Here is a 24,136-nt window from a genome sequence, read left to right as displayed (position 1 = left end):
ACAATAATTTACATTCGTATAAAATAAATATACAGTTTTAAATAAATATAGAAACCGCACTTATTCGAATGAAATCTAGACATTGTCTCTAACTGACGGTTTGTATTTACAGCATCGACAAAAAATGTATCTGGTTAATCCCTCCCTTTCGGGAGGATTAATCTCCTGTCAAATTAAGGTTGAACTATTTTGCTCGCATGCTAATAAAACTTGATCGACACGTAACTCCTGTAACTTAGACGTCACGTTTTTTTCGGTGTCAATTTCGGCGACGTCGCCAGAGGAACGATTTTCTCGGTTCTCCTGCTTTGGACTGTTAGTACAATTCGCTTGGGTGTGTGAGGTAGATGGCAACGATTGATTGTCTGGTTCCACATTGAGGGTTGACAGTTTCATGTCGGCTTCGGAAGCCCATACGTCCAGGTCCGACTTCTCCTTGCCGATCGCGAATAACTTCCAACTTTTTTTCGCGAATCCTGACTTTTTGACTTTGGGAAGCGTACTAGCTCGACGATCATCCACGTTCTCCATACTGTTACAGCAGGGGGACTCCAGCTTTTTCTTGCCTCTGGATAGACTCTTCGTGCTGTTGTTGTTTTTGGCTATCGTCGACCTGTTCCGATCTTTCTCGACGGACAAACCAAACCGGTCGGTTAGCTGTTTCAATCGAGCTAAAATTGATTTAGCGTTTTTATTTTCTACATTCGTTGTATCTATATCACTAAACACAGAGACCGTATTTACATCTGATTTTTCGGCGGAAATGGAGTCTGTATTCTCAATACTTTTGGATAAACTAGTGTGTCTCACTAAATTTTTAAAAAGAGAACTTCGCCTGTCTTTCAACGGAATGTCACCAGATTGAAGTTTGATTTGTTCGTCTTTCTTTGGAGATTCACTTTTTATATATTTACAATCGCCACTGGACACGTTTTGTATGTTTGTCTTTTCGGGACACTTGAGTATACTTTTCTTTTCTTCGCTTGCTGCGACTTTAACGGAATGTTCCGAATTTCTCTTGTTGAGGTTTAAAGTTTCCTTTGATAGTACGCATTCGTCCGTGCTAAATTTGTAAGTTTCGCTATCCAGTTCGATAGTGGGATCTGAAATGTGTTCACTTCGTTTATTAAAAGTAATAGCATACTCGTCTAAGAACTCTGGTTTATCAAACGACAATTTTTTACCAACTAAGCACCGTTGATCAAAACTAAGTGCACCCGTTTTTAGTTTACCCTTTTGAATGACCCTATTAAATTCGGACGAGTTGAAATTATGAACACGTTCTCTGCTACCTTTTCGGGATCCGGGATAGCTCTTCCTTCCCGTCGAGACGTTACCTTCGGTCGCTATTTTAAACTTAAGCGCCTTCTCTGAGACTTCCACCTCAGTTGCCGTCTCCGAATCGCCACTTTCCGGATCCTCCATTAGGTCTTCCAGGTTTTGATCATCGACGTCGTGAATCACTGTGCCGTCGTCGTTCTCCATCTCCTCCTCTGTGGACCGCGATCTGCAATTGATAGTTTAGTATACGCGATGATCTGATTCGAATCACCTGGATCGGCTTTGTTGGAAACTTAGACTTTTTCGTAATCGGACGCTGGTGCTCGAGTTCGATTTAGGTACGTAAACTGCTGTAGCGCTGTCGGGGCTAGACGAAGACAATTGGCCTTGCTCAGATAACTCAGAGACGATACTCTTACGATGGAGACGCTCTTCCTTTGTTGCCTCGTTTAATCTACGGTAGTAGTCGAGCGCGTCTCTGACTGGTTGAACTATTAGATCCTGTAAATTAAAATTTAAACGATTACTTTACCTTCGTTTTTTAAAATGTGCAAAAATTTCAGTTAATAAACGATGTCAAAATTTGTTTAAAAATTTTCAAAGCACTCTACCTGTAATTCGACAAACAAATCCCCAAGTGCCTCGAATAGTGGTAGCAACACAAAGCTTATAAATGAACACTGGGAGGAAGGTTTTGTGATTTTATCTCTGTCCATAAAGGGCGTAACAGGCAACCCCTCTAATTTTTCGGCATCACTTTGCTTAAAAAATTCTTGTAAAAGTCGATCTAGCCACGGTTCAGCTACATCCATTGGTCGAGCTTCGTTTGATATGTCTGACACTTTTATTAATACCATGCTTAACTAGAAAATTGCGTTACTGGAAGGTGATGGGTGATGGATGGTACTTACTAAGTTAGTGTGGGTTTTATTAGTAAAATCGAATTCTGGGGTCAACTCTTTGAATTGTGACAAAATTTCGTTATGCCTCGCCATATCCGTTGCCAAAATACTTCGAATCATCCCCTCTCTCACTTGCTTGAAAGCTTCGCTTGTAAACGAGTTAAATATGTTACAGTCTTCATTCTCTAATATTCGGAATGCTACACTACAGTGGTGATTTTCTAAGGGTGATATATCATTGTACCGAAGGGCCAGTTCGGTTTTGGCGTTGATTTGGTAAATGTTGTTATAGCCCGGATGATCGAGGTCATGGCAGACGCAAGATGTAAGCAAAATTAGTATTTCCAAATCTCCAATTTTCGACGGTAAGTCAACGGACCATGTGATCGCATAGAGCTACAAAATACACTCAGAAGAGTAATACCAACCTGTAAGTAGGTATAGGTACACTCACCATTTGTGCAACGCAAAAGCAATGCCTGAAGTTATGAAACGGCACCTCGTTGTAGTTTTTATACACCTCGTATAAAAAAGTGCGCAGCGTGTTTATGTTGATGGCGAACTTGGAGCAGAAATCCAAATCGAGATACATTTGTTGCAACAATAAAAGCAATTCCTCATCCTCCCACTGTCTGCTATCGAAGGTCGGCATCCTCAGCCATTCTCGTACGGAATCGGAAACTTGAGCATCACTAAAAGACGAAAAAAGTTCCTAGTCTAAAAAATTATTAAAAACACAAATAAAATAACGTTTATGAAACTCACCAAATACTTAGGAAATTCTGCTTGACACGCTGCTTGATTGAATCACTTTTCCGACGATACTGAAGGCGGCGGCAGTCTTCTGTCGATAAGGGTTCGGGTAATTGTTTGTAAAAACCTGTAAGAAATAGGATTTTACTAATGGAACCGGACAAACAAAGAATAGATCCCAAACACTAACAGTGAAAGAAAAAATCTCCAGAATGATACCTAATCGGAAAACATCCTGAGAATGCTTTTTAATGGCGGCAGTATTAAGCATATTTTTATAAAGCTTTTCCCCGTATGGGGCTTTTACGATTTATGACAAGCATTAGGTTTGATAGAATATTCCATACACTGACAAAAAGCGTCTCCAATTCAATTTATTGTCAAGCATTTTAGATGAGGGATAAAATTTATTAAAAGCAATCATCCAGGTAATTCGGAAGCTTGAAAACTAAATTAATTTGAGAATGAGCGCAATGTCCTAATTGGCCGCGCTTCAGTTGCCCTAAATTAGTGATCGATACTTATTATTATTATTTAAATTCGCCTCGGTGTCGTTTCGACTTGACGACTTTCCTAAGCAAATATTTGCGGTGATGGAAATGTTTCCAAGTTTCAAGACTTAAAAAGTAAGAACACGCCTGGCGAACTGAATAAATTTATCGCTTGAAGTCTGATCGCATTTAGAGATATTTTGTTGGAGAGCAAATAGGTTTTAAACGAGATTCGCTTTAAAAGTTTTAATTAAAACGTTTTCAGATACGCGGTTGCAGTTTAATGTGGAATTGCAATAACGCAAACAATATCGCATGCATTCGCGCCGAGCTTCCGAATAACAACTGGTTCTTTAGAAATTTTGCGCCGTTTTAACCACAAGCCCACACCCTTAATGGGTTACCTACTTCCCGAGTAGTTGTTCTAAATGGTTATACACACAACCCTCTAATTTGTATAATGCGGCAAAAAGGCCATTTAAATACCTACTTTGGGTTGGGCAGGAGGGAGAAAGTTTTCAAGTAATGATTAAAAGGCGAAATAGGTAGCTATACCGAAATTAGTGTTGCTCAGAAATAATTACCCAAAGCTCGTTCAAATTCACTAAAGTTCTTGACGTAAAAAAGTGCTGAAAGAAAGCATTGGATTGGAAATTTACCATTCCAGGTCGATAAAGCCAAGGTGTGCCAGACCCATTTCTAAACAATCTGGCCCACCTATGTTTATGTCCATATCAAATTGTGTAAATGTGTCGAGGGCCTTTTTGAATTCATCGTATAAAAGCTTTGACGGCTTCCTGTTAAATTCAAACCTCAAAACGTCACTTGGACCACCCTATATAAATCTCTGGATACGTCCGCATTCTTCCTGCACAGTAGTTTAAAGCACTGTTGGAATACACACTTTCTGCTGTTGTGGTTTTTGAGTTCAATTTTTTAGAAGGAATAGGAACCATATGTTATTTTGTGCCGTATGATATACATTTCGTGATCTTATAGTTTCTGACTTATTTGGCTTCGGCACCTGCAGTACTGATAGGTCATCCTATATATGCATTCCAAATTATTATTAACGTTAAATGTGGTGGTTTATTGGAGATTAAATGTAATGTCGATCATTTTATTTGATTTGCAGGTCAATTGTTTTGTATCAGAATTACTTGATGTTTGGTTTTGTTTGAATAATTGTGTTGTTTATTTTGTTTTGGTAATTGTACATTTAAATTACGTGTTATAAGATTAAGTTTATTCATCTGGAACTATTTCCGTTGTATTTGTAAAAGTTTATCTCATGCTTTTCTCCGGTTTTTGATAAGACGAAAGGGAACAAATTTTAAATAAGCGAGCTGGACGTTAATCGTCACTCTTTTTGGTAGAAGACGTGAATCGATTTTTTAACGATGAAACGTAGCCATATTTGTGCGTATTTTGGAAGACAGTCCCTCTTGCCAGTTATAAAGTTAGTTATGTGTTACAAAAGAGTTAATCTTTACGTGGTATAACAGTGAACGTTAAGTCGAGTAAGCGGAAGCGTGTTTTACGTTTACGAAGGGCTTTCCTAGTACCCCTTAAAGTTTTGCCTCCCATCAAAGGCCCAAAACTATAATTGTAATAACAAAAAAGCCAGTATCGTCTAAATTAAGGTTTAAGAGGCGTCAAACAAATTAAGTTCCGATGCATCACTCAACTTGGTGTTTGTTTTATGTGTTTTAGTGCGTCTGTTTGTTGAAATGCGCAATTTTGACCAGATGATCGCTTGTTGCGTTGTGCTTGTTTTTCATTCAGTTTATTCGATTATTTTATGTCGAACAAGTTTGTTCATCTATAAATGATTGGTTTTGTGATTAATAGAGCACAAATTACGACCAAGATAAGAGTTCTCAACTAAAATTTCGTATCCAGAATGACATCCGGTGTTAATTGAAAATGTGTTTATTTATTCTTTGGAATTTTAGAGAAGGTTAAGGCTGCTGAATTTTTCAAATTAATAAAATTTACGCCAATAACGAGACATAGACTTTTTTACAGGAAAAAAAAGGAATTCTAGGCGTAAAAGTTGCAAAGGTTTTTCGGAAGAAAGGCTGAAGGGATTCAGGATTTCTTACAGGATTAATTACAGTGGTAGGTAGTGGTAATTAGTAGTAGCTTTAAATAAATACGAGATTATTTTAATAAAAAAGAAACTAAAATTTGACAAAAAATTGATCCGAAAGAAATGGGGTTGACGACTATACAAGGAGGGCATTTGGTCGCACTTTTGGAGGTAATAAGAGACTCTCTTGCGCAGTAGAAGAATGAATTCATGAAGAAAATGGATTCGCAGAATCAAAAAATGGATGTGCCGAATGCGGAATTAAAGGCGACAAGAATGGAGATATTTCAGGAGATGGATAAACAAATGGCTGAAATCAAAGAACCTGATCAGATGTAACCAGACCCAGGCCACGTAAAATTCAGTCAGAAGACCAAAAGAACTAACATGAAGCTGAAGAAGATCTTAACCAAGTCGAAGAAATTCAAGATCTGAGGCCAGAAAAAGTTCAAGTTTAGGAGCAGCAAAATTTAGGGGTTGAATTGTTTTATTTCGGTATTTCTGAGAAGACCGGAATTGTGTAACAGAATTGAAATTTTATTTGTTTGGAAAGAAGTTTACTATCGAAATTGATCATCCGGCATTGACGCACCGTTTTGCGAAAAACAGGATTTATCGTTGCAGTTTGATCTTACAAGAGTTTTCTTTTGAAATCAAGCACATGCGGGGAAGGGAATAGGGGGGAAAGTTGTAAAAGAAGGTTGTGAGATTTTGGTAAATCAGATGAAGGAGAATACAGATAAGAGAGAGCCAGGAGGTGGAAGAATTACGGGGTTTAAGGCAGAAAATAGTTGAGCGGTTTCGAGGGTGGAAACTGGAAGATTATTTTTAATAAAAGTAATAGGAGGAGAAGAGTTGTACGTGTATGAGGAGCGGTATTTAGTAGTATCTACTAAAAAGCACAGTTTAGTAACAGAAAACCTCCAGATCTTGTAATGTATGGGATTTTCTCAGAAAGAAACCTTTAAAATTAGATAGGGGAAGTAAAGTTAAAACAAAAATTGAAAAATGTTAGGAAAAAGACGAAGTTTCACGTTAGGGATGATACGATTTTGTCTCTGGCGCGAATGGTTGATGGTATAGTGCGAGATCTAATTAATTTGACTAGGGAATTGTTTTCAAAGAGCTTTTTATGTAATTTTGAGTTTGTGTAAAGTAAATCTGGTAGGTTTTTTTTACGAATGAACACAAATTGCGATCGTTTCGTTTGAATTTGTATTTCAGCATTTGTTTTTCCTTTTAGAAATTTGTTAAACGCGTAATTTTTCGTTTTAATTTTATTTTTGTAAATTATTCAATTTAGATAAGGTGCTAGAAATAAGGCAGATCTGGTGGAATTTGCGTTATTTAAAAAGAGGTGTATCTGGTCGTTGTGATAAGCAGTTTTATTGTTATGCCAAATTTAATGTTAATGACATCTGGTTTTTATGGGCCGTTTATTGAAAAATTCTTAAAGAAGGAGATGGTAGAAGTGGTAGATCCTTTAAAATTGCAATGCGTTTTATCAGGGCTTTTTGCTTGCTCCCTTATTAGTAATGGTCGGAGAGCATCGCGTATTTTGGTACGCTGTTATCCTGGGCTGTCGACCCTATTTGTTAATTAGATATCCTGAAGTGCATTTTGCTAAAAAGGGATAATTGATGATAAAGTGATCCAACGATCTCTACGCCGTTCCCATAGCTATTAATAATTATGTAGGTATAAAAGAGATAACATGTAGTGCCTTTGTTGGAAAGTTGGAAACGTAATTAATCGTTACTGCCATAAAATTTGTAGAACAAGTTAAGTAATCGTGTTGAGAGATTGAAGTTTCAACGTTGCAAATTGATTTAGTAAGTAAATAACCAGGTACCTACAACATGGCAAAACAATAGTAATTTACAGGAAAATGACATAGTACTGGCGAGGAAATATTGGGCCTCGTACTTCAATCTCCGAGTCAAGTAATGTCATTTTAGTGACGAGTTTTGTATTAAATTTTACCCGAAATTGTATTTTAAATAAAGGTTTCATGACGATTTTTGGTTAAAAAAAATTAATAAACGAAATGTGCAAATCGTTTAGAAGTTATTGGAAATGCTGACCCTGCATTTCGACTAACGGTTCGAAGTTCTCATAAACTACCTATTAAAGTTTTACATTCAGTAAAAGCTTCATTCAACGGGAAATTAAATAAGTGCACGTTTTTAAACGATTGTAGCTTTCTTGTTATTGGAACTTGATTAAGACTTTATTTGAAGGCGAAATAGCACTTCTTCGTGATGGGGACTGGGGATGTTAGAATTCGCTCTGTATAAATCAGTATTTTAAAGACAACCAAAATATCTTCTAATTAGACAGAATTTCCCTTAATACGTTTGTCCTTACCTCTGCCAATCCAAACTTTAAGTTAGTTCCTGAAAACTAAGAGTAGGTAAAAGATAAATAGAGGAAAACCTAAAAATAAAGTTATGACGATGTCTAAAACGTCAATTTTGCCCTTTATCCAACTAGACGTATGGGTTGGTTTGGCTTATTTTTCTTGCGAAATAGACAGTCTTATGATATAGGTACTAGACAAGATATAAAGCATCATATTGCCTAATTAATTACATGCTTATATTCTGGAACGTTTAGTCATGGATAATAATTTAAGGTAAGTACCGTACTTCGTGTAAGCGCTGATTTCATGCTTGTTGAATCGCATAAACAATGTTCGTGTTTTCTGCATATTAAGTTTGAATGTTTGGTGTAGTTTATAAGGAAATCGATGGAAAGGAAGGTTGAGACTTGAATCAAAGCAGCAAGTGGCATTATTTACGAGAGTCTCAGAATTCCTATTTTGTGTTTAATTATTCTCTCAGACACCATGTAGCACATATAGAATGAACAATATAAAAAAAATTCCTACCACTATTCCTGGTTCGAAAACAAGAGCGGCAGAAATTTGAAATGTTTCAAACCCTACCCCTGGATTTTCTCCATCATAAGTACCAGATCATAGTACTCAAATTATAGGCCTTTAGGGAGAACAAACTCGACGCTAATAAATCTCATAATATCTAGGAAAAATTAGTACTAGCACTTAAAATGCATTCGGTGGACCGATTAGAACTGAAAAGGGTATTTTTAAAATTTAAAAATTCCATTTTATAGGTAAACATGTAGCTATTATATGGTAAGCTAGATTGTTGCCGACTTTTTTATTGACAGTATAAACAATGGACCTCAGGGTGTCATGTTTCAATAGAAATGATGCTTATAGCGACTCAACGAGGGGCTAGGACTTATCGTAAAATCACAACAAATTTACCGCCATATTGTCGTTACGAAACGACCCATTTTAGTGTAAAGTCGTTGCCGAACGATAATCGCTGTGTAACGACATCGTTATGCGTTATATAGAATAGGCCCCATAATCTCCTTGTGCTGTCATTGTCACGTTTGACATCTGCATCTGGAGGTACGAACGGGTTATAGTCATAATACACAGGATGGTGTAGTCCACCAATCTCAACTTCTATACAACAGCCTTCCTAATAATATATAAGATCTATGCCCATTGGAGCTCTTAAGTCACGCCTCAAAACATTTCTTTCAAAACATGCTTTTTATTGTCAGGAAGAGTTCATGAAAAACTGTTATGCGATATAATATGTAAAATTGTACTCTGTTATCCTCTTCTGTTAGTTAGTCTCTGAATGTATCTTTGTATTTTGTTTGTAATATTTTTTTTCCAATGACGACCGTAAGTGTACCCACACGGATAACGGTATAATAAATATTATTATTATGGTCGGTGTTTCTTGTGAGAACTCAGGTCTAGCCTGGTTAACTAATCGCACGGATTAAAATCAAGTAACGATTAGTGTCTGTGTCTGTGTCTGATGAAGTTATGTAGGGTCCTTAAAAAAAAAAATAAAATAAAAAAAAAAATAAATAAAAAAAAATAAAAAATAAAAAAAAAATACCACACACGTACATTATTATTATTATTATTATTATCGGTGTTTCTTGTGAGAACTCAGGTCTAGCCTGGTTAACTAATCGCACGGATTAAAATCAAGTAACGATTAGTGTCTGTGTCTGTGTCTGGTGAAGTTATGTAGCGTCCTTAAAAAAAAAAAATTCACACACGTACATTGGACATCTAGGGATAGTATGTAATTCGTACTTACCAACATACCTATTGATGGGCACAATAGCCAACGCTATCAGGAAAGAGGAAAACAAAACAAAACAAAACAAATCATTATAATAATTCCTGTAATTTTATTAAATGGAGTTTATTGTGTAAGTGTTTCTTTGGCTTTGCGTTTGGGTTGAATACGAGTGGGTTGTGATAACGTGGTTTGTTTCTGTGAAGAAGGAGTTTTGTGTTTTTTAGCTGTGGTAGGACGTGTAATTTTATTGGGTGGACCTGTCTTTGTGGTGCATGTTGCCTTACTTGTAGTTATGGTGTTTCTTTGTTCTTGAGGTTGTATTTGTGTGGTTGCTTGGGTTATTGGTGGAGACATTACAGTATTTTGTGAGCCTGTAGTGCTGTTAAGGTTGTTGCGTTTGGGTTGAGTACGAGTGGGTTGTGATAACGTGGTGTGCTTCTGTGAAGAAGGAGTTTTGTGTTTTTTAACTGTGCTAGGACATGTAATTTTATTGGGTGGACCTGTCTTTGTGGTGCATGTTGTCTTACTTGTATTTATGGTGTTTCTTTGTTCTTGAAATTGTATTTGTGTGGTTGCTTGGGTTTTTGATGGAGATATTGCAGTATTTTGTGTGGTGCTGTTAAGGTTTTTGCGCTTCGGTTGTATACGAGTGGATTGTTTCTGAGAAGAAGGAGTATTGTGTTTTTTAACTATGCTAGGGCGTGTAACTTTATTGGGTGGATCTGTCTTTGTAGTGAATGTTGCGTTACTTGTATTTATTGTGTTTCTTTGTTCTTGAGGTTGTATTTGTGTGGTTGCTTGGGTTATTGGTGGAGCCATTACAGTATTTTGTGAGCCTGTGGTGCTGTTAAGGTTGTTGCGTTTGGGTTGAGTACGAGTGGGTTGTGATAACGTGGTGTGCTTCTGTGAAGAAGGAGTTTTGTGTTTTTTAGCTGTGCTAGGTCGTGTAACTTTATTGGGTGAGGGCGTCTTTGTAGTGCATGTTGCGTTACTTGTATTTATTGCGTTTGTTTGTTCAGGAAGTTGTGTTTGTGTGGTTGGTTGAGTTAAGAGTGGAGATATTACAGTATGTTGTGTATCATGTTGTGAGTCTAAAGTGCTGTTTAGGCTTTTGCGTTTGGGTTGAATACTAATGGGTCGTGATAATGTGGTTTGCTTCAGAGGGGAATCTCTGATTGTAGTATATGTTGTATCATTTGTTGTACTTGTTTGTTCGGTAAGTTGTATTTGTGTGTTTGTTTGGGTTAGAGGTGAAGATATTACAGTATGTTGTGTACCGTATTGTGAGCGAGTACTGTTGTTTACATGTATACGTTGTGGATCATTTGTGTATGTAGTATCTTGTGTTATGTTTAGAAATTTACGAACAATATGGCATGTGTTGATAATGACTGCTTTTTGTAAATGTTTGTATGTGTTTTTGTCTAAACCTAATAGTTGTAAATTGTGGTGTATTGTCTTTGGTATAACTCCGGTAGCACTAAGAATAATGGGAACTATAACAGTAGATTTCATTCTCCATTGCGTCTTAAGCTCGATAGCTATATCGGTGTATTTGCGGTGTTTTTCTGCATGTGTTTTAGTTAAGTTGTTAGTGTTGGGTATGGCAATGTCTATAATACAAATGGATTTTTGTGTTTTATCTATAAGTGTAATATCTGGTCTATTATTGTGGATAGTTTTGTCTGTGAGTAGTGTCCTGTCCCAATATAATTTGTGTGTGTTGTTTTCAAGTATGATCTGTGGCGTGTATTTGTAATATGGTGTCTTATCTGTTATGAGATTGTGTTTAAGAGCTAATTTTTGATGTATGATTTTAGCTACCTGATCGTGTCGATGTTTGTATTCAGTTTGTGCAAGTCGTGTGCATGCCGATATTATATGTTGGATTGTTTCTGATGTTTGTGAACAGAGTCGACAAGAATCGTTTGTCACTGTTTTGTCTTTATGTATGTGTTTTTTATAGTTACGTGTGTTAATGACCTGGTCTTGTATTGCTAACATGAAACCCTCAGTCTCCGGGAAGATATCACATTCAGACAACCAACTGTGCGTTGCTATAGAATCAACACAATCCTGGCTAACCTCTTGTGGAAATCGTCCATGTAAAGGCTTTTGGTTCCATGTTTGTATGTTATTTGTGATGTATGTAAGTTTGGATGGAGGTGGGAGTATATTAGTTTCGTGTAGGTTAAGTGGTGTGTAAGATTTGTCTGCATATGTTACTGTTTTGTGTAAGACTGAAGTATCTGATTTGTTATAAAAGTATTGTCGTAAATTATTGTCGTAAATTGTATTTGTGTTTGGTGCAATAGTTTTATATCTGTAAGTCCTCTACCTCCTTCCGAACGAGGAAGGTAAAGTCGTATAGTAGAGGAGTGAGGGTGATGTATATGGTGTTTTGTTAATAGTGTACGTGTGTTTCTCTGTATTTGTTCTAAATCTGTATTTGTCCAACGTATAATCCCAAAAGAGTATGTAAGTACTGGTGTGGCATAAGTGTTAATAGCTTTGATTGTATTTCTACCGTGTAATTTTGTTTTAAGTATACTGCGTACTCTTTGTAGGTATTGTGTGATAAGTGTTTGTTTTATACTCGTATGTTTAATGTGTGTGTTTTGCTGAAATCCAAGATACTTATAAGTTTCATTCTCGTCCATGGAATTTATTAAATTACCCTGTTCGAGCCCATAATCTAAAAGTTGTCTTTTACCAGCTGTGATGTGTTGTGTTTTACATTTATCGATTCCAAAGTCCATTTGTATGTCACGTGAAAATGTTTCCGTGATGTGTAGAAGGTGATTAAGTTTTATGCTTGTGGAAGAGTATAATTTCAGATCGTCCATGTAAAACAGGTGTGTAATGTTGTGATGTATTTCGTGGTTATGTTTAATATTGTAGCCAAAGTTAGTAGTGTTTAACAAATATGAAAGTGGATTAAGAGCAAGACAAAACCAAAGTGGACTTAAAGAATCGCCTTGAAAAATGCCTCTTTTAATTTGTATTGGGTCAGCAATAAGTTTTGTGTCGTTTAGTGTAAGTGTTAACGTAGTGTTCCAACATGACATTATGTAATTGAGAAATTGTGTAATATTGTTGCTGACTTTGTATATTGAGAGTACTTGTTGTAACCAAGAGTGTGGTACTGAATCGAATGCTTTTTTGTAATCAATGTATGCAGTGTGTATGTTTCGTTTGTTATGTCTGGATTGTTCAAGTATTACAGAGTCTATAATGAGTTGCTCTTTACAGCCTCTGGAACACTTGGTACACCCTTTTTGTTCTTCGTATAAAATGTTGTTATCAGTACAGTGTTGGTATATTTTGTTTGTAATGCATGATGTAAGGATTTTGTATATTGTAGGAAGGCATGTAATTGGTCTATATTTAGATGGGTCTTGTGTATTGTTGTCTTTTGGGAGCATGTAAGTGATACCTTGTGTAAAGAATGCAGGCGTGCGATCTGGTGAATTAAGAAGTTCAGTAAATTGTTGCGCAAGGTAAGAGTGAGTGTAGGTAAAATATTTCCACCAAAAGTTGTGAATGTTATCAATGCCTGGACTTTTCCAGTTATGTAAGTGATTAATAGTTTGAATGATGTCTGTTGTAGTGATGTTTGTGTTATTCATAGGGGTAATGTATTCAGTGCGTGTGGTTTCTGTGGTAATCCACGGGGCGTGTGGATTGTGTTTAATGTCTTTGGTCCATAAGTCAGACCAGTATTGCTGAAGTGAGTGTAGAGATGGTGGAATGAGTTTTTCATTAGTGCTGTTTTGTGTTAGTGATCTGTAAAATAGTTTTTCGTTATGTTTAAATTGTGTGTTATGGCGCTTTCTGTCTGCAGTTTCCCTATATCGTTTTAAACGGTTTGTGTATATTGATAGTTTTTGTGTGAGTGTATCTCTATGTTCGTTATAGTTTGTATTTTGTTCTCGTGTGGTGTGATTGTTTAGTTTTGTAGTTATGTGTTGTACTTGTCGTGTTAGTTTTGAAGAACGAGTTCCTTGTATGTATTGTGTAATTCGACCCAAGTCACGTCTGATGTCATCGATGCGATTAATCAGGCGTTTTTCCCAAGCCGGGAGTGAGCGTTTTTTTGTTGTGTGGCTTTCTTTGTTTGTTGTTATTCTTGAACCGTTACATCTAGAAACTGCAACCGCACCGCAATACACAACATAGTGTAGTTGATGTAAGCTTGTGTTATCGTTAATGTAATTTGGTAAAATGTGATCATTTAGTGTTTTTGAAAGTGTGCGTAATTTTGTAGTGTGACTTTGTTTAGGAATTCGTGCTCTTTGTGTTGGGTCAGTGTTTGAGAATTCTAACAATGCATTGTCAAATTCTTTTTGAAGGGATGTGAGTGTTTGGTTTATGTGATTATTTGTATCTATCGATTGCTGGGGTGTCGCAAATGTCTGTATTTCAGAGTTGTTTAGAACGGGTGTATTATCTTGTACGATGATTGTGTTGTTTGTGTTGAGTAGTGCTTCAATTTCGTGCCTGATTTGTTCCTGTGTGTCTAATGTAAGGAGTGTATTTTTAATGATAACCCTACGTTGGTCTGCAATGCGTTGTTCTGTTAAATGTGATAAATGTGGGTATTGTTTAACGAAAGCTTGATGTAATTTACCTCTATATGTTGTCTTATCTGTCTCCAACTTCGTGATCTCCAGATACGTACCAAAAATGAAGCGATTCATCCCTTCGTCCCATTTCATACGTCTTTTGGAGGTTTCCTTTGCGCTGGTCCCATCCACAAGCGGTTGAGAAGCAGGCACAAAGGTTTATTATTATTATTATTATTATTATTATTATTATTATTATTATTATTATTATTAAACTTTTACTGTCCAAAAAAATGTTTTATGGTTTCAGGTACACGCTTATTAAATTAGAACTACGGAATTCAACTATACTGTAAACCACTATTTCTTACGCATTCGGATACTCGACTGGGCATACATTCTATTTTTCAAACTTTGAAGGCGTCTGGCACAGTGTTAGCCTCGCTACTCCTTAACCAGGTCTGCAATTCTGTGTTTGGGTATTATTGGAGAAGCATTGGTTTTTGTTTTTATGATTTACGTTTTTAAGTTTTTGGGTGTTTGAGTTTGTAAGTTTGTACGTGTTTGATTTTTTGAGGTTTTCAGTTTTAGAGTTTTGGAGTTTATGAGATTTTGACCTTTTTGAGTTATTAAGTTTTTATATTTTTTAGTGTTTGAGTTAATCATTTTTTTGGTGTCGGATTTTTTTAATGTTGAGTTTTTATGTTTTAGTTTTGTTTCTGAGGTTTTAAGCTTTTGAGTTTATGAATTTTTGAGTTCTTGAGTTTTTGAGGTAGACTTCTTGAGTTTTTGAGTTGATGAATCTTCAGTTTTTAAGTTTTTTGCGTTTGAGTTTTTTAGTGTTTGAGATTGTCAGTCTGAGATTGAATTTTAGAGTTTTTGGGTTTTTGAGTTTTTGAGTTTTTCAGTTTTGGGTTTTTGGGTTAGCTCTGCGTTTTAGTTTTTGAATTTTGACTTTCGTGTTTTTGAGTTTGAGTTGTTGAGTTTTTGAGTTTTTAAGTTTGTTTTCGAGTTTTTGAGTTAGTTTAGTTTTTGAGTTTTGTGTTTTTAGTTCTTAATTTTTGAGTGATTTTTTGAGTTTTTACGTTTTTGTTTTTTTTAGTTTTGTGTTTGATTTTTTGAGTTGGTTTTGGGGTGTCGAGCTTTTGGAGTGTTTTCGAATTTTAAATTTTTGTGTTTTTCAGTTATTAGTTTTTACGTTTTTGCGTTTTTTTAGATTTGACTGTTGGAGTTTTTGAATTTTGAATTTGTTAGTTTTTAAATTTTGAGTTTTTGTGTTTTTGAGTTTTTGCGGATTTCGTTTTTTTTTGAGTGTTTGAGTGTGAGTTTTTGACTCCCTGAGTTCTTGAGTTTTAGTTTTTGAATTTTGAATTGAGTTTTTTCAGTTTTTGAATTTTGAGTTTTTAAGTTTTTGAAGTTTTAAAATGTGAGGTTTTATTTCGAGTTCTTTTTGAACTTTTTTGAAGTTTTTACATTTGAGTTTTTCGGTTCTTGAGTTTTATGAATTTTTTATGTTTTTGTGTTTTGCCTAATTGCACTAATTGCTATTCCGTAACATGCACATCATGTTTGGTGTAAATTTTAATTTATATATATGGTTACATGGTCCAGAAGAAATATTCATATAAATTTTGATCATTCTATTAATTTGTGGAAATTACCGATAAAACAATGCTTTGTTAAAATCAATTTCTACAGAATAATTTTTGAGAATACAGCGTACGTGATTGTAATTTTGGCCGGAGTGATTGGTTTTATACGAGTACCTAAGCTTCCTGGAGTATTTTGTTAAAATATAGGTATATACATTTATAAGGAAATGAGACACTTGGACTTGACTTTCAAAGTCCGTTCCTGGTTCACACGAACATTAAATTTCGAGATGCTTAAAACACTAATTCATATGCATAACTTTTCAAAACTATAGCTGGGAAGTATTCCCATATTAACCGTGCAAAGTGATTTCATACAATATAGTATCGTATGTGTAATAATGTACATAATGGTCTCCTGCATAATTAATTATTATTGCTATGCGTCATTGGATATTAGGTATACACTTTTCGTATCACACCTCCAAAGATGAACAATAGTAGGAGTATGTAGTACCTTAGTGTAAAGAATAGATACACTATGGTAGTACCTCCGTAACGGCAAGAGATACGGTTAGTTAAATGGAAGCAAAACTTTTTGTGAAATTTGAAATTTTTGAAAAATCTTTGAAAATAACCGAGATATCACCGAAAAACTGAAAATGTCAAATTTCGCGTTCATTTTCCCTAGCCGGCCCGTGTGGCGCAGTATAGTTGAAGCTGTACTGCGGTACTAAGGGTCCCTGGTTCGAATCCGGATTCGGGCATGGATATTTGTAAATGTATAGTGGGTTGGATTGGTAGAGCAATCTTGACTGAAATCCCACCCACTCAAAAATAAATAAAATAAATAAAATAAATAAAATAAATAAAATAAATAAAATAAATAAAATAAATAAAATAAATAAAATAAATAAAATAAATAAAATAAATAAAATAAATAAACAGTTGAAAATGGACGGTTCCCATTACCACCTTCCATGGACACTTTTTTCGGAGAATCTGAATTTTTAATCAGAGTTTCGATAGCACTCTAGATGTAGACGCTACAAGCTACTACTTCCTTGTAATAAATAAATAGACGATAATAGTAAAAACTTATATTTGTTATATTTTCTCTGGGCAATCGATTTCGACTTTTTTATGTCATCATCAGGTCTTAACTGGAATACATTTGAGATGAACGAATGATATAAATACGTTAGAAATTATCTTACTGTCAATTAGAAGGAATCATTTCTAACGTATTTATATCATTCGTTCATCTCAAATGTATTCCAGCTAAGGCCTGATGATGTCATAAAAAAAGTCGAAATCGAATGCCCAGAGAAAATAAACAAATATAAGTTTTTACTACTATCGTCTATTTATTTATAACATCAACGTAAACTTATAAAAATGGAGCAATACATCAAACACTAGGTACTACTTCCTTATTTCTTATGAACGCCATATTGGATTTTTACGGAATGCGCTAGAGGATAATGAACCAAAGCCATGTTGATTCAGCAATATCTAGGTATCCCTGGATGTTTTATTGGGAAAAAAGTATAGTATTATAGACTAGTCTAGTAATTCCGTCAAAATCCAATATGGCGTCCATAATAAATAATAAAGTAGTAGCCTGCAACTTAATTCTACATATAGCCCGTTATGGAAATACGTATATTATAGAAAAAAAATAATACACAAAATTAAAGTACTATCTTGGACACATTTGAATCTCATTTTGGACACTTTGTATCTCTTCTTGTTCTTGAATAATAATTCTTATTTTTTGCTGGCTAACAATGAAATTACTTTCATCGTTTTGTTGCCTCGAATAGATTTTTTTTTTTTTAAATTCATCATAGCCTACTTGATTAAAATATAAAAACCGTTGAGATAACTGGTATCTTATTTTCAATCTTATGCTATGATAGCTCGTTGCAAGGAGAATTAAAAAATCTATCAAATAATATAAAAATCCAATACTGCGCCTATTTAGAAAGTTGGTAAATGTTCCTCAAAGGTAGCCATCTTGAATTTTTTACATCAATTCTAAATTAGGCGTATTAAAGAGAGTAACTTTTATATAAAACTTTTTTTTATATCTCTTGTACTTTCGATGATATAAGACATTAAAGGAAATGACCAATTTTATTTTTTTTTTAATTTACGTCGAACCTATTCGACATTTTGAATTTCCACAAGTAAATTTTAAATAAGCATCTAAAATTGCAATTGCAAAACATTGTCCATTTAACCAATTCCCTATCTTTAATGATAAGAAAGTTACCCATGCAATCCCACCCGATCTGGGACACACTGTGTACAAGAATTCAATGGTACCTACAAGTAACCATTAATTATTCAATTGTGTGTACTGTCACTTATTGTTCCGCGTCGCGTAAAGTGACACTTTAGTCCATTAAATTGACAAAACATTTTGGATTAGGTTCACGGGTAGGTACCTACTTCGTGGACTTAATCAACGTGTTTTATCAATCATATACTACATATACATCATGTACATTTTCAAATTGTATTAGTTCAATCAATCAATTATACTGTTAAATTCGACCCCTTTAAAGCATCACTATCGGCTTTATTTCTTTACTATATACCTATAATCCCATAATACGGCAGCATTCAGTAGTTTTACTTCAGAAAACTTTTTACTAATAACATTTATTTTAATTGAATCTGTAAATGGGTGTGAAACTCGTTTAATACAGTAGATTCCTATTTTTATTCAATTAGCTAAAATCTCAATATAGTCTTTACATAATAATCTAAACACTTATCCCATCCACTCTACACCAGGGGAGCATCCTATAATCTCAGTTTAGCTAAAATAGTTAATGGATGTATTAGGTAGACACCGTGAGAAATACGTAAGTTGAGACTTGAAGGATTACGTCTCCCATAACTAAACTTTGTTACTGACGTGCAGTATTTCAAAATTACAAAAGCCTCTAATAAAAAAAAGCCGTTTTCTTTGAACTTCGCGCTGTCATTTGTTCAATTTTTTTGCATTTCGCCTTGTCGCCATGCGGAAAGATGGGGTGTTTAATTTTTTTAAATTAGTCAACGTATTTACTAAAAGGGGTAATGAATGCTTACAAAATATCTAATTGAATTAAATTTCCGAGGTCAAGGGTTAATGTTAAGGTTAAAGAGACAAAGAAAGGTTCCCTCGCAGGAGAGCTGCGCCCTAGAGGTCGGCGAGTGCGAAAGTTTACCTTTAGACCGTCGTCACGTCGATACTTGCATATGTTTTGGAGTAGTTTTTACTATCCACCTATTTTCAATAAATAAAAAAATAGTTCGGCGCGATTCGTCGCCGACGGCGTAACCTCAGCCGGTAGTTGCCGAGCGAATTCTCTTGCTTTGTTTACGACGACCTGCGCCGCGTCGCCGACGTCCAAGCCCACAATGCTCAAACTGCAACTTGATGTCGTCCCTTCTGGTTCTCTCAATCGATTTATCTTTGTTGATATTCAGTGCGAACACGGAAACGGATTTTACAGATCCAGTGCCTTCAGCACTACACGTCAATGTAAGTAGCCGCCTTTAAATTACTTACTTTTCTTACGTATTCTGTCATTGCTTTTTCTTATAAGATCGATCCTCTCCCAATTTGGGGATTTTAAATGTTGATAACATGTGATTTGTAGGTCTATTACTATGCAAAAGGGCGCTTTTGTTTGTTGTTTATCGATGTAGGTCACGAGCGTGTTCATTTAGGGTGGTGCCTAATTTAGGGAAGCGCGACTGGGGTTATTGTGCTTCATGGGTTAATAAAAAATTAATCCGGCGGTGACAAGTGACAACTTTTCGTACAAATTTACTTATAGGGGAATCAATCATCCGTTTAAATCCCAAAGTAATTGATGCCTGATTTATAGAATCAGTTTTGCGTGCGGGTGAAGTTTTGTTGTCAATTTAATTAGGTAAACAATTTATCGTGGAACAATAAAGCTTTAGACGTCTAATTAACCACTAATTATTTTCGTCGTTACCTAATTTGTTGAGCAAAAAATCAGTAACATGGGAATTCAATTACTGTCCGTAAATATTGAGATGTAAACAGCTTGAAAAATAATCCCAGAAAATTAAATTAACCCTTTGAAAAACCAATTGGATGAGAAGTAAATATTTATAACCACAGAGCCGAATGTTTTCAACGGAATTGATGATGAAGTAATGTTTTTGGGTAGTTACTTGTCCAAAATGATTACAAATATCATAACTATAAGGGTAACATGTAGTTTGTTATCCACAAGCTAGTTTGCTGTACCGATTCTTTTATAAAATTGGTATCTACCTAAATTGACTAAGTAGTTGCTAGTTCAAAACCTCAGAATACCATAAGAAGCGGTGGATTATTCGTTCAAAGAGTTTAACCGGGTTGATAAAAATGACCATGGAAACAATTGTGGCAATAATGGTTACCATAGCAACATCTACCAACCCGGTTAAACCGGTTCAATTTTCGAAAACGCTTCAAGATTGAAACCGGAATCCTTGAAATTTTGAAATTGAAATCTGATTTCTGACGTTTGAATCTTGAATTTAGTAACGTGGTTTAATTATATACGAGTACAATTAATTACCTATGTATGTTCACAAAAACTAACACTTTTAACGAGAAACTAAATTAAAACGGTCATGAAATAGATTGATTTGTAACATATTTACCACTTACTTGTACTAAAAGTCAAATGTAAGTATAACACACAAGCGCGAATTCCACTATTTATCACTTCAGCATCGATGTTAAGACTAAAACTAAAGACAATTCAATTTGGTTATATATCAAACAAACCTGTTCGAAAAGTCTAGAAAGATATGCCTTTCATTCGATGACGCCATGAGTATCACCACTAGATCGACATCCTCTCCAACAACTAGCACTGTGGGATGTTCAGTACAATTGTCCACTCCACACGGCACGATGGTGATGACATCTGCGTCGCCTGGAACAACGCTTGCCTCTATCCCACTTTCCATGAAACTAGCAACTGAAATAGCTTGGCCTTGTTTTTTGTCAGGAAACGTTTCTGCTGAACAAGTCTGTTAAAGTTGATGCTTTTGTCGCATTCCTGCGCATTTGGTGGAGTTTGTATCTTACCTATCAAAGACAACGTGGCAGTCGCCGTAATGCTTTTTGAGGTAAGTGCTGCTGGGATGCTATTTCCCCGGTATAACAGGAAGCCACTGTCGAGTGAAACAAGTTTTTGGGTCCACATTCGCGCGGAAAGAATTGTCCACCGTGGACTTCTGGATTTTTCTCATTCCTTCATCATTAAAAAGTGGCGACATCTCGTATTTCAGAAGATCACCAACATCCTCGTCTGTTTCCTTTGGCATCAGTGGGTTCGTCAGAGTTGATACAGTGAATCTTGAAGGACATTTAATTCCCAACAACTTCATATTACCATTTGTACCGGGTGACCCAATAAGACTGTTCCTCGGCCATATCTCGAGAACCGTTCGTCCTATGGCTTAGGGGTAAAAAAAATTATTTTGTAAATTGGTCATGAAGAATGGAAAATATTTTCAAGTTCTGAAAATGACCAACAGAGAGCGTAACTGCCATTTTTAAAACTGCATTTTTAAAAACAAACAAAACAAATACCGGAAATACTTCAAGTAAGATACAATTTAAGCATTTTAATTAATTAATCTCATTTTCCCAATATTTGAGGTTAGGAACGAGATTTTGAAAAACGGTTTTCACTGGCCTCTTTGGGTGTTATTTGGCTACTTTTTCATAAAGAACAAGACATATCATTCCATTTGATTTTTTTAGGATGTTGGATCATAGCGTCAAAACTACCCCCTGGCGGAGAAGGATTCAACTAAATTAACTATATTTTGGTTGATTCTTGTTGCTCAAGGAATGCTCTTTTCAACGATATACCACATTTGTTACAATCGGTCAAACGGTTAAGAAGTTAAAGCAGGTTATTGCAAAAACAATTGAACGCCCCACACAATCTTTGTTTTTGAAATAACTGAGTTTTTGTTTTTACGAAAATGGTTCTCTTTAAAAATGTGAAAAAAGAATGTTTAGTTTATTATGCCAAATTTAAAGAAAATGCAATTTTAAAATTTAAGATTGCAGTTACGCCCTCTGGTGGTCATTTTTAGAACTAGAAAATATTTTCCAGCGATTCTTCATAACCGATTTACCCAATCAATTTTTTTTATCATACGACGAACGGTCCCCGAGATATGGCCGAGGAACAGTCCTATTGGGTCACCCGGTACGGAAGAAGTGAACAGAACAGGTAATAAACCAGAGGAAAAAGTTCGAAAATTCAATAGCCCGTAGCCAAAGAACGATGTCTTTTTCGAAAAAAAAAAGGAAAAATTGTGCCTACGACCGACGCATTTTCGAAATATAACCGAAAATCTGTACCCACAACCCCTTCCCCTTCATCTAGCGGCACCGAAATCACTCGGGATCTTATTACATAATCATCAGGGGATTTTCCCCCACACATTCCCGAAAAAATTGGAACTACATGAATTACTTTTGCCGTTTTTTGGTATAGAATTCAACTCGGCTGCAAACCCATATGGTTATGTCAAATCATATTAATTTTGCTGTAGCATTAGTTCAGTGACCCATTTAAAGATGACGCTACCACTATGACTATGATTATTCAAAGCGTTTTTCACAAAGTATTACGTTGATTCTAAAAATCTTTTCAGCTCTTCGTTTTATGTCTAAGAATATGTGCACAAAGTTTTGTTCCAATCGGTTCAGCCTTTTAGCCGGAAATCAGAGTACAGACAGACAGACCGACCGACATCATCGAGATTTCGGATTCCTGGTACTAAAACGTATATTTACGTAAAAAAGTGTGGGAAGGGGGTCGTTTTTTACCCCAATGGGTTGATATATCCGCTTAAAGGGACTCAAATTATTCGAAATTCTTCAAAATTTTATAATACATGCCTTGGTATGAAAATCAAACGGTAAAATTAGTCGAATCAATAATAAATTTTAATAATAAGAATAAGTTACAATTTTAATTTACAATACATGGTAAAAGCGGCGGTAGTCGGCAGAAATCTCGAGCGCCATCAGAAGTTATTTTCCCTCGATCCGCAGCACATGGAAAAGCGGAATACTCCGGGGATCGGGCGGTCCGTCACTGGTAAATAATGTAAAACAGAATTATGGCACACGGAAACGGTAGCGATTTCTCAAGCGGGAACAGAAGCACAAATTAACTAAGGGTATCCTTACAATTAACAGAAAGAGAAGTATCAAATGCCTACCTTGAAATTACATAGTACGGTAAATCGGCAAAGTGCAAATATTTTACGTTCAAATTTGAACACAATAAAAAGCAAAACATTCCCTCTAATTCGCGTTCTTACCTTTTATAGAATTCCGCAAATTCGGAAAGAGGAACGCTGGACTTCCCGCAAAGGCGTATGATACCGCTCAAAATGAAAGCTTCTGTAATTAATTGCTGGCTTCCCTGTCATCCTAAAAATATACTAAAACGCCCAACATCTGGATAAAATAGCGTGCTTCAAATGATATCGCGCACAACTTAATCAAGTGATGTTTACTGCAACATATTTAATTAGCTACTACTAATTGTTCTTATTTAATTAGCCGGATTGAAATTCCAAAAATCTTGCAATTTTCGGGTCAGACATAGGTCTGCGTACACTGCACGGTTTTGTTCGCTTTAATCCTCGTTTTCAATTTAACATTCGAAAATTAAACGAGACCGAAACCATAAAATATTAAATTTCCAAATCACGAGAGCTTTCGAGTTCTGCAAAAACAATTTAAATATCTCCACGGGAACGGTTACAAAACGCAGTTAATTCTGCACTCTATAATTAACTCAAACAACATAAATAATTATGACTGGAAGTTAGGTTTTTAGCAATGAAGTGCGCGTTCGCTTTCATCCTTATACAGTGTGTTCATTAGGTCTGGTAGATTCCATGTACAAAAACGAGTGTTTCGTTACAGGTTCATGGTTTTCATAAGTTGCGTACATAATTATGTAACAACTGTTCAAAAATTGTATACACTATGCTCAGTAAATCATATCAAAATTGTCACTTTTGAAAATGCGAACCCTTGATGCTTTTCATAATAAGAAGAATGAGACTGTTGGCAGTAGAACACTTATATTGTGCATGCGCCAAATTAATTGTCTTATTCTGAGGTGATTTTTCTGAATTTTTCATAGTAGATACTTGTTATAAAAGGAGAATTTTTAAAATGTGGGCAATAGTCAACCATATAATACAAAAGCACTCTATCGAAAAATCTTATCTTCAAAGCATTAAGT

At 35.4% G+C, this 24,136-nt stretch overlaps 1 protein-coding gene across 1 annotated transcript; it reads right to left on the bottom strand.

Moving 5' to 3' along the window:
* Positions 1-134: 134 nt before the first annotated feature.
* LOC116170608 (high affinity cGMP-specific 3',5'-cyclic phosphodiesterase 9A) lies at positions 135-3,207 on the bottom strand. Its single transcript, XM_031487113.1, has 7 exons — positions 3,169-3,207; positions 2,949-3,121; positions 2,638-2,875; positions 2,193-2,579; positions 1,893-2,144; positions 1,553-1,782; positions 135-1,507 (listed from the first exon to the last, which is right to left on the bottom strand). The coding sequence occupies exons 1-7, from the start codon at positions 3,205-3,207 to the stop codon at positions 169-171; spliced, it is 2,658 nt and encodes an 885-aa protein (XP_031342973.1). The 3' UTR covers positions 135-168.
* Positions 3,208-24,136: the final 20,929 nt, after the last annotated feature.

Source organism: Photinus pyralis, unplaced genomic scaffold (assembly GCF_008802855.1).
Source record: "Photinus pyralis isolate 1611_PpyrPB1 unplaced genomic scaffold, Ppyr1.3 Ppyr1.4_LG5, whole genome shotgun sequence".
NCBI classification, from domain to species: Eukaryota; Metazoa; Arthropoda; class Insecta; order Coleoptera; family Lampyridae; genus Photinus; species Photinus pyralis.
Note: the sequence above shows the minus strand (reverse complement) of the source record. Positions and strands in the feature narration are given on the sequence as shown.

Excerpts from the sequence above, each read along its gene's own strand:
- LOC116170608 (XM_031487113.1), bottom strand. The coding sequence starts at position 3,207 with ATGCTTAATACTGCCGCCATTAAAAAGCATTCTCAGGAT. Across the intron at positions 3,122-3,168 it reads TTAAAAAGCATTCTCAGGAT|TGTTTGGGATCTATTCTTTG; the intron begins GTTTTCCGATTA and ends TTTCACTGTTAG. Across the intron at positions 2,580-2,637 it reads GCTTTTGCGTTGCACAAATG|CTCTATGCGATCACATGGTC; the intron begins GTGAGTGTACCT and ends TGTATTTTGTAG.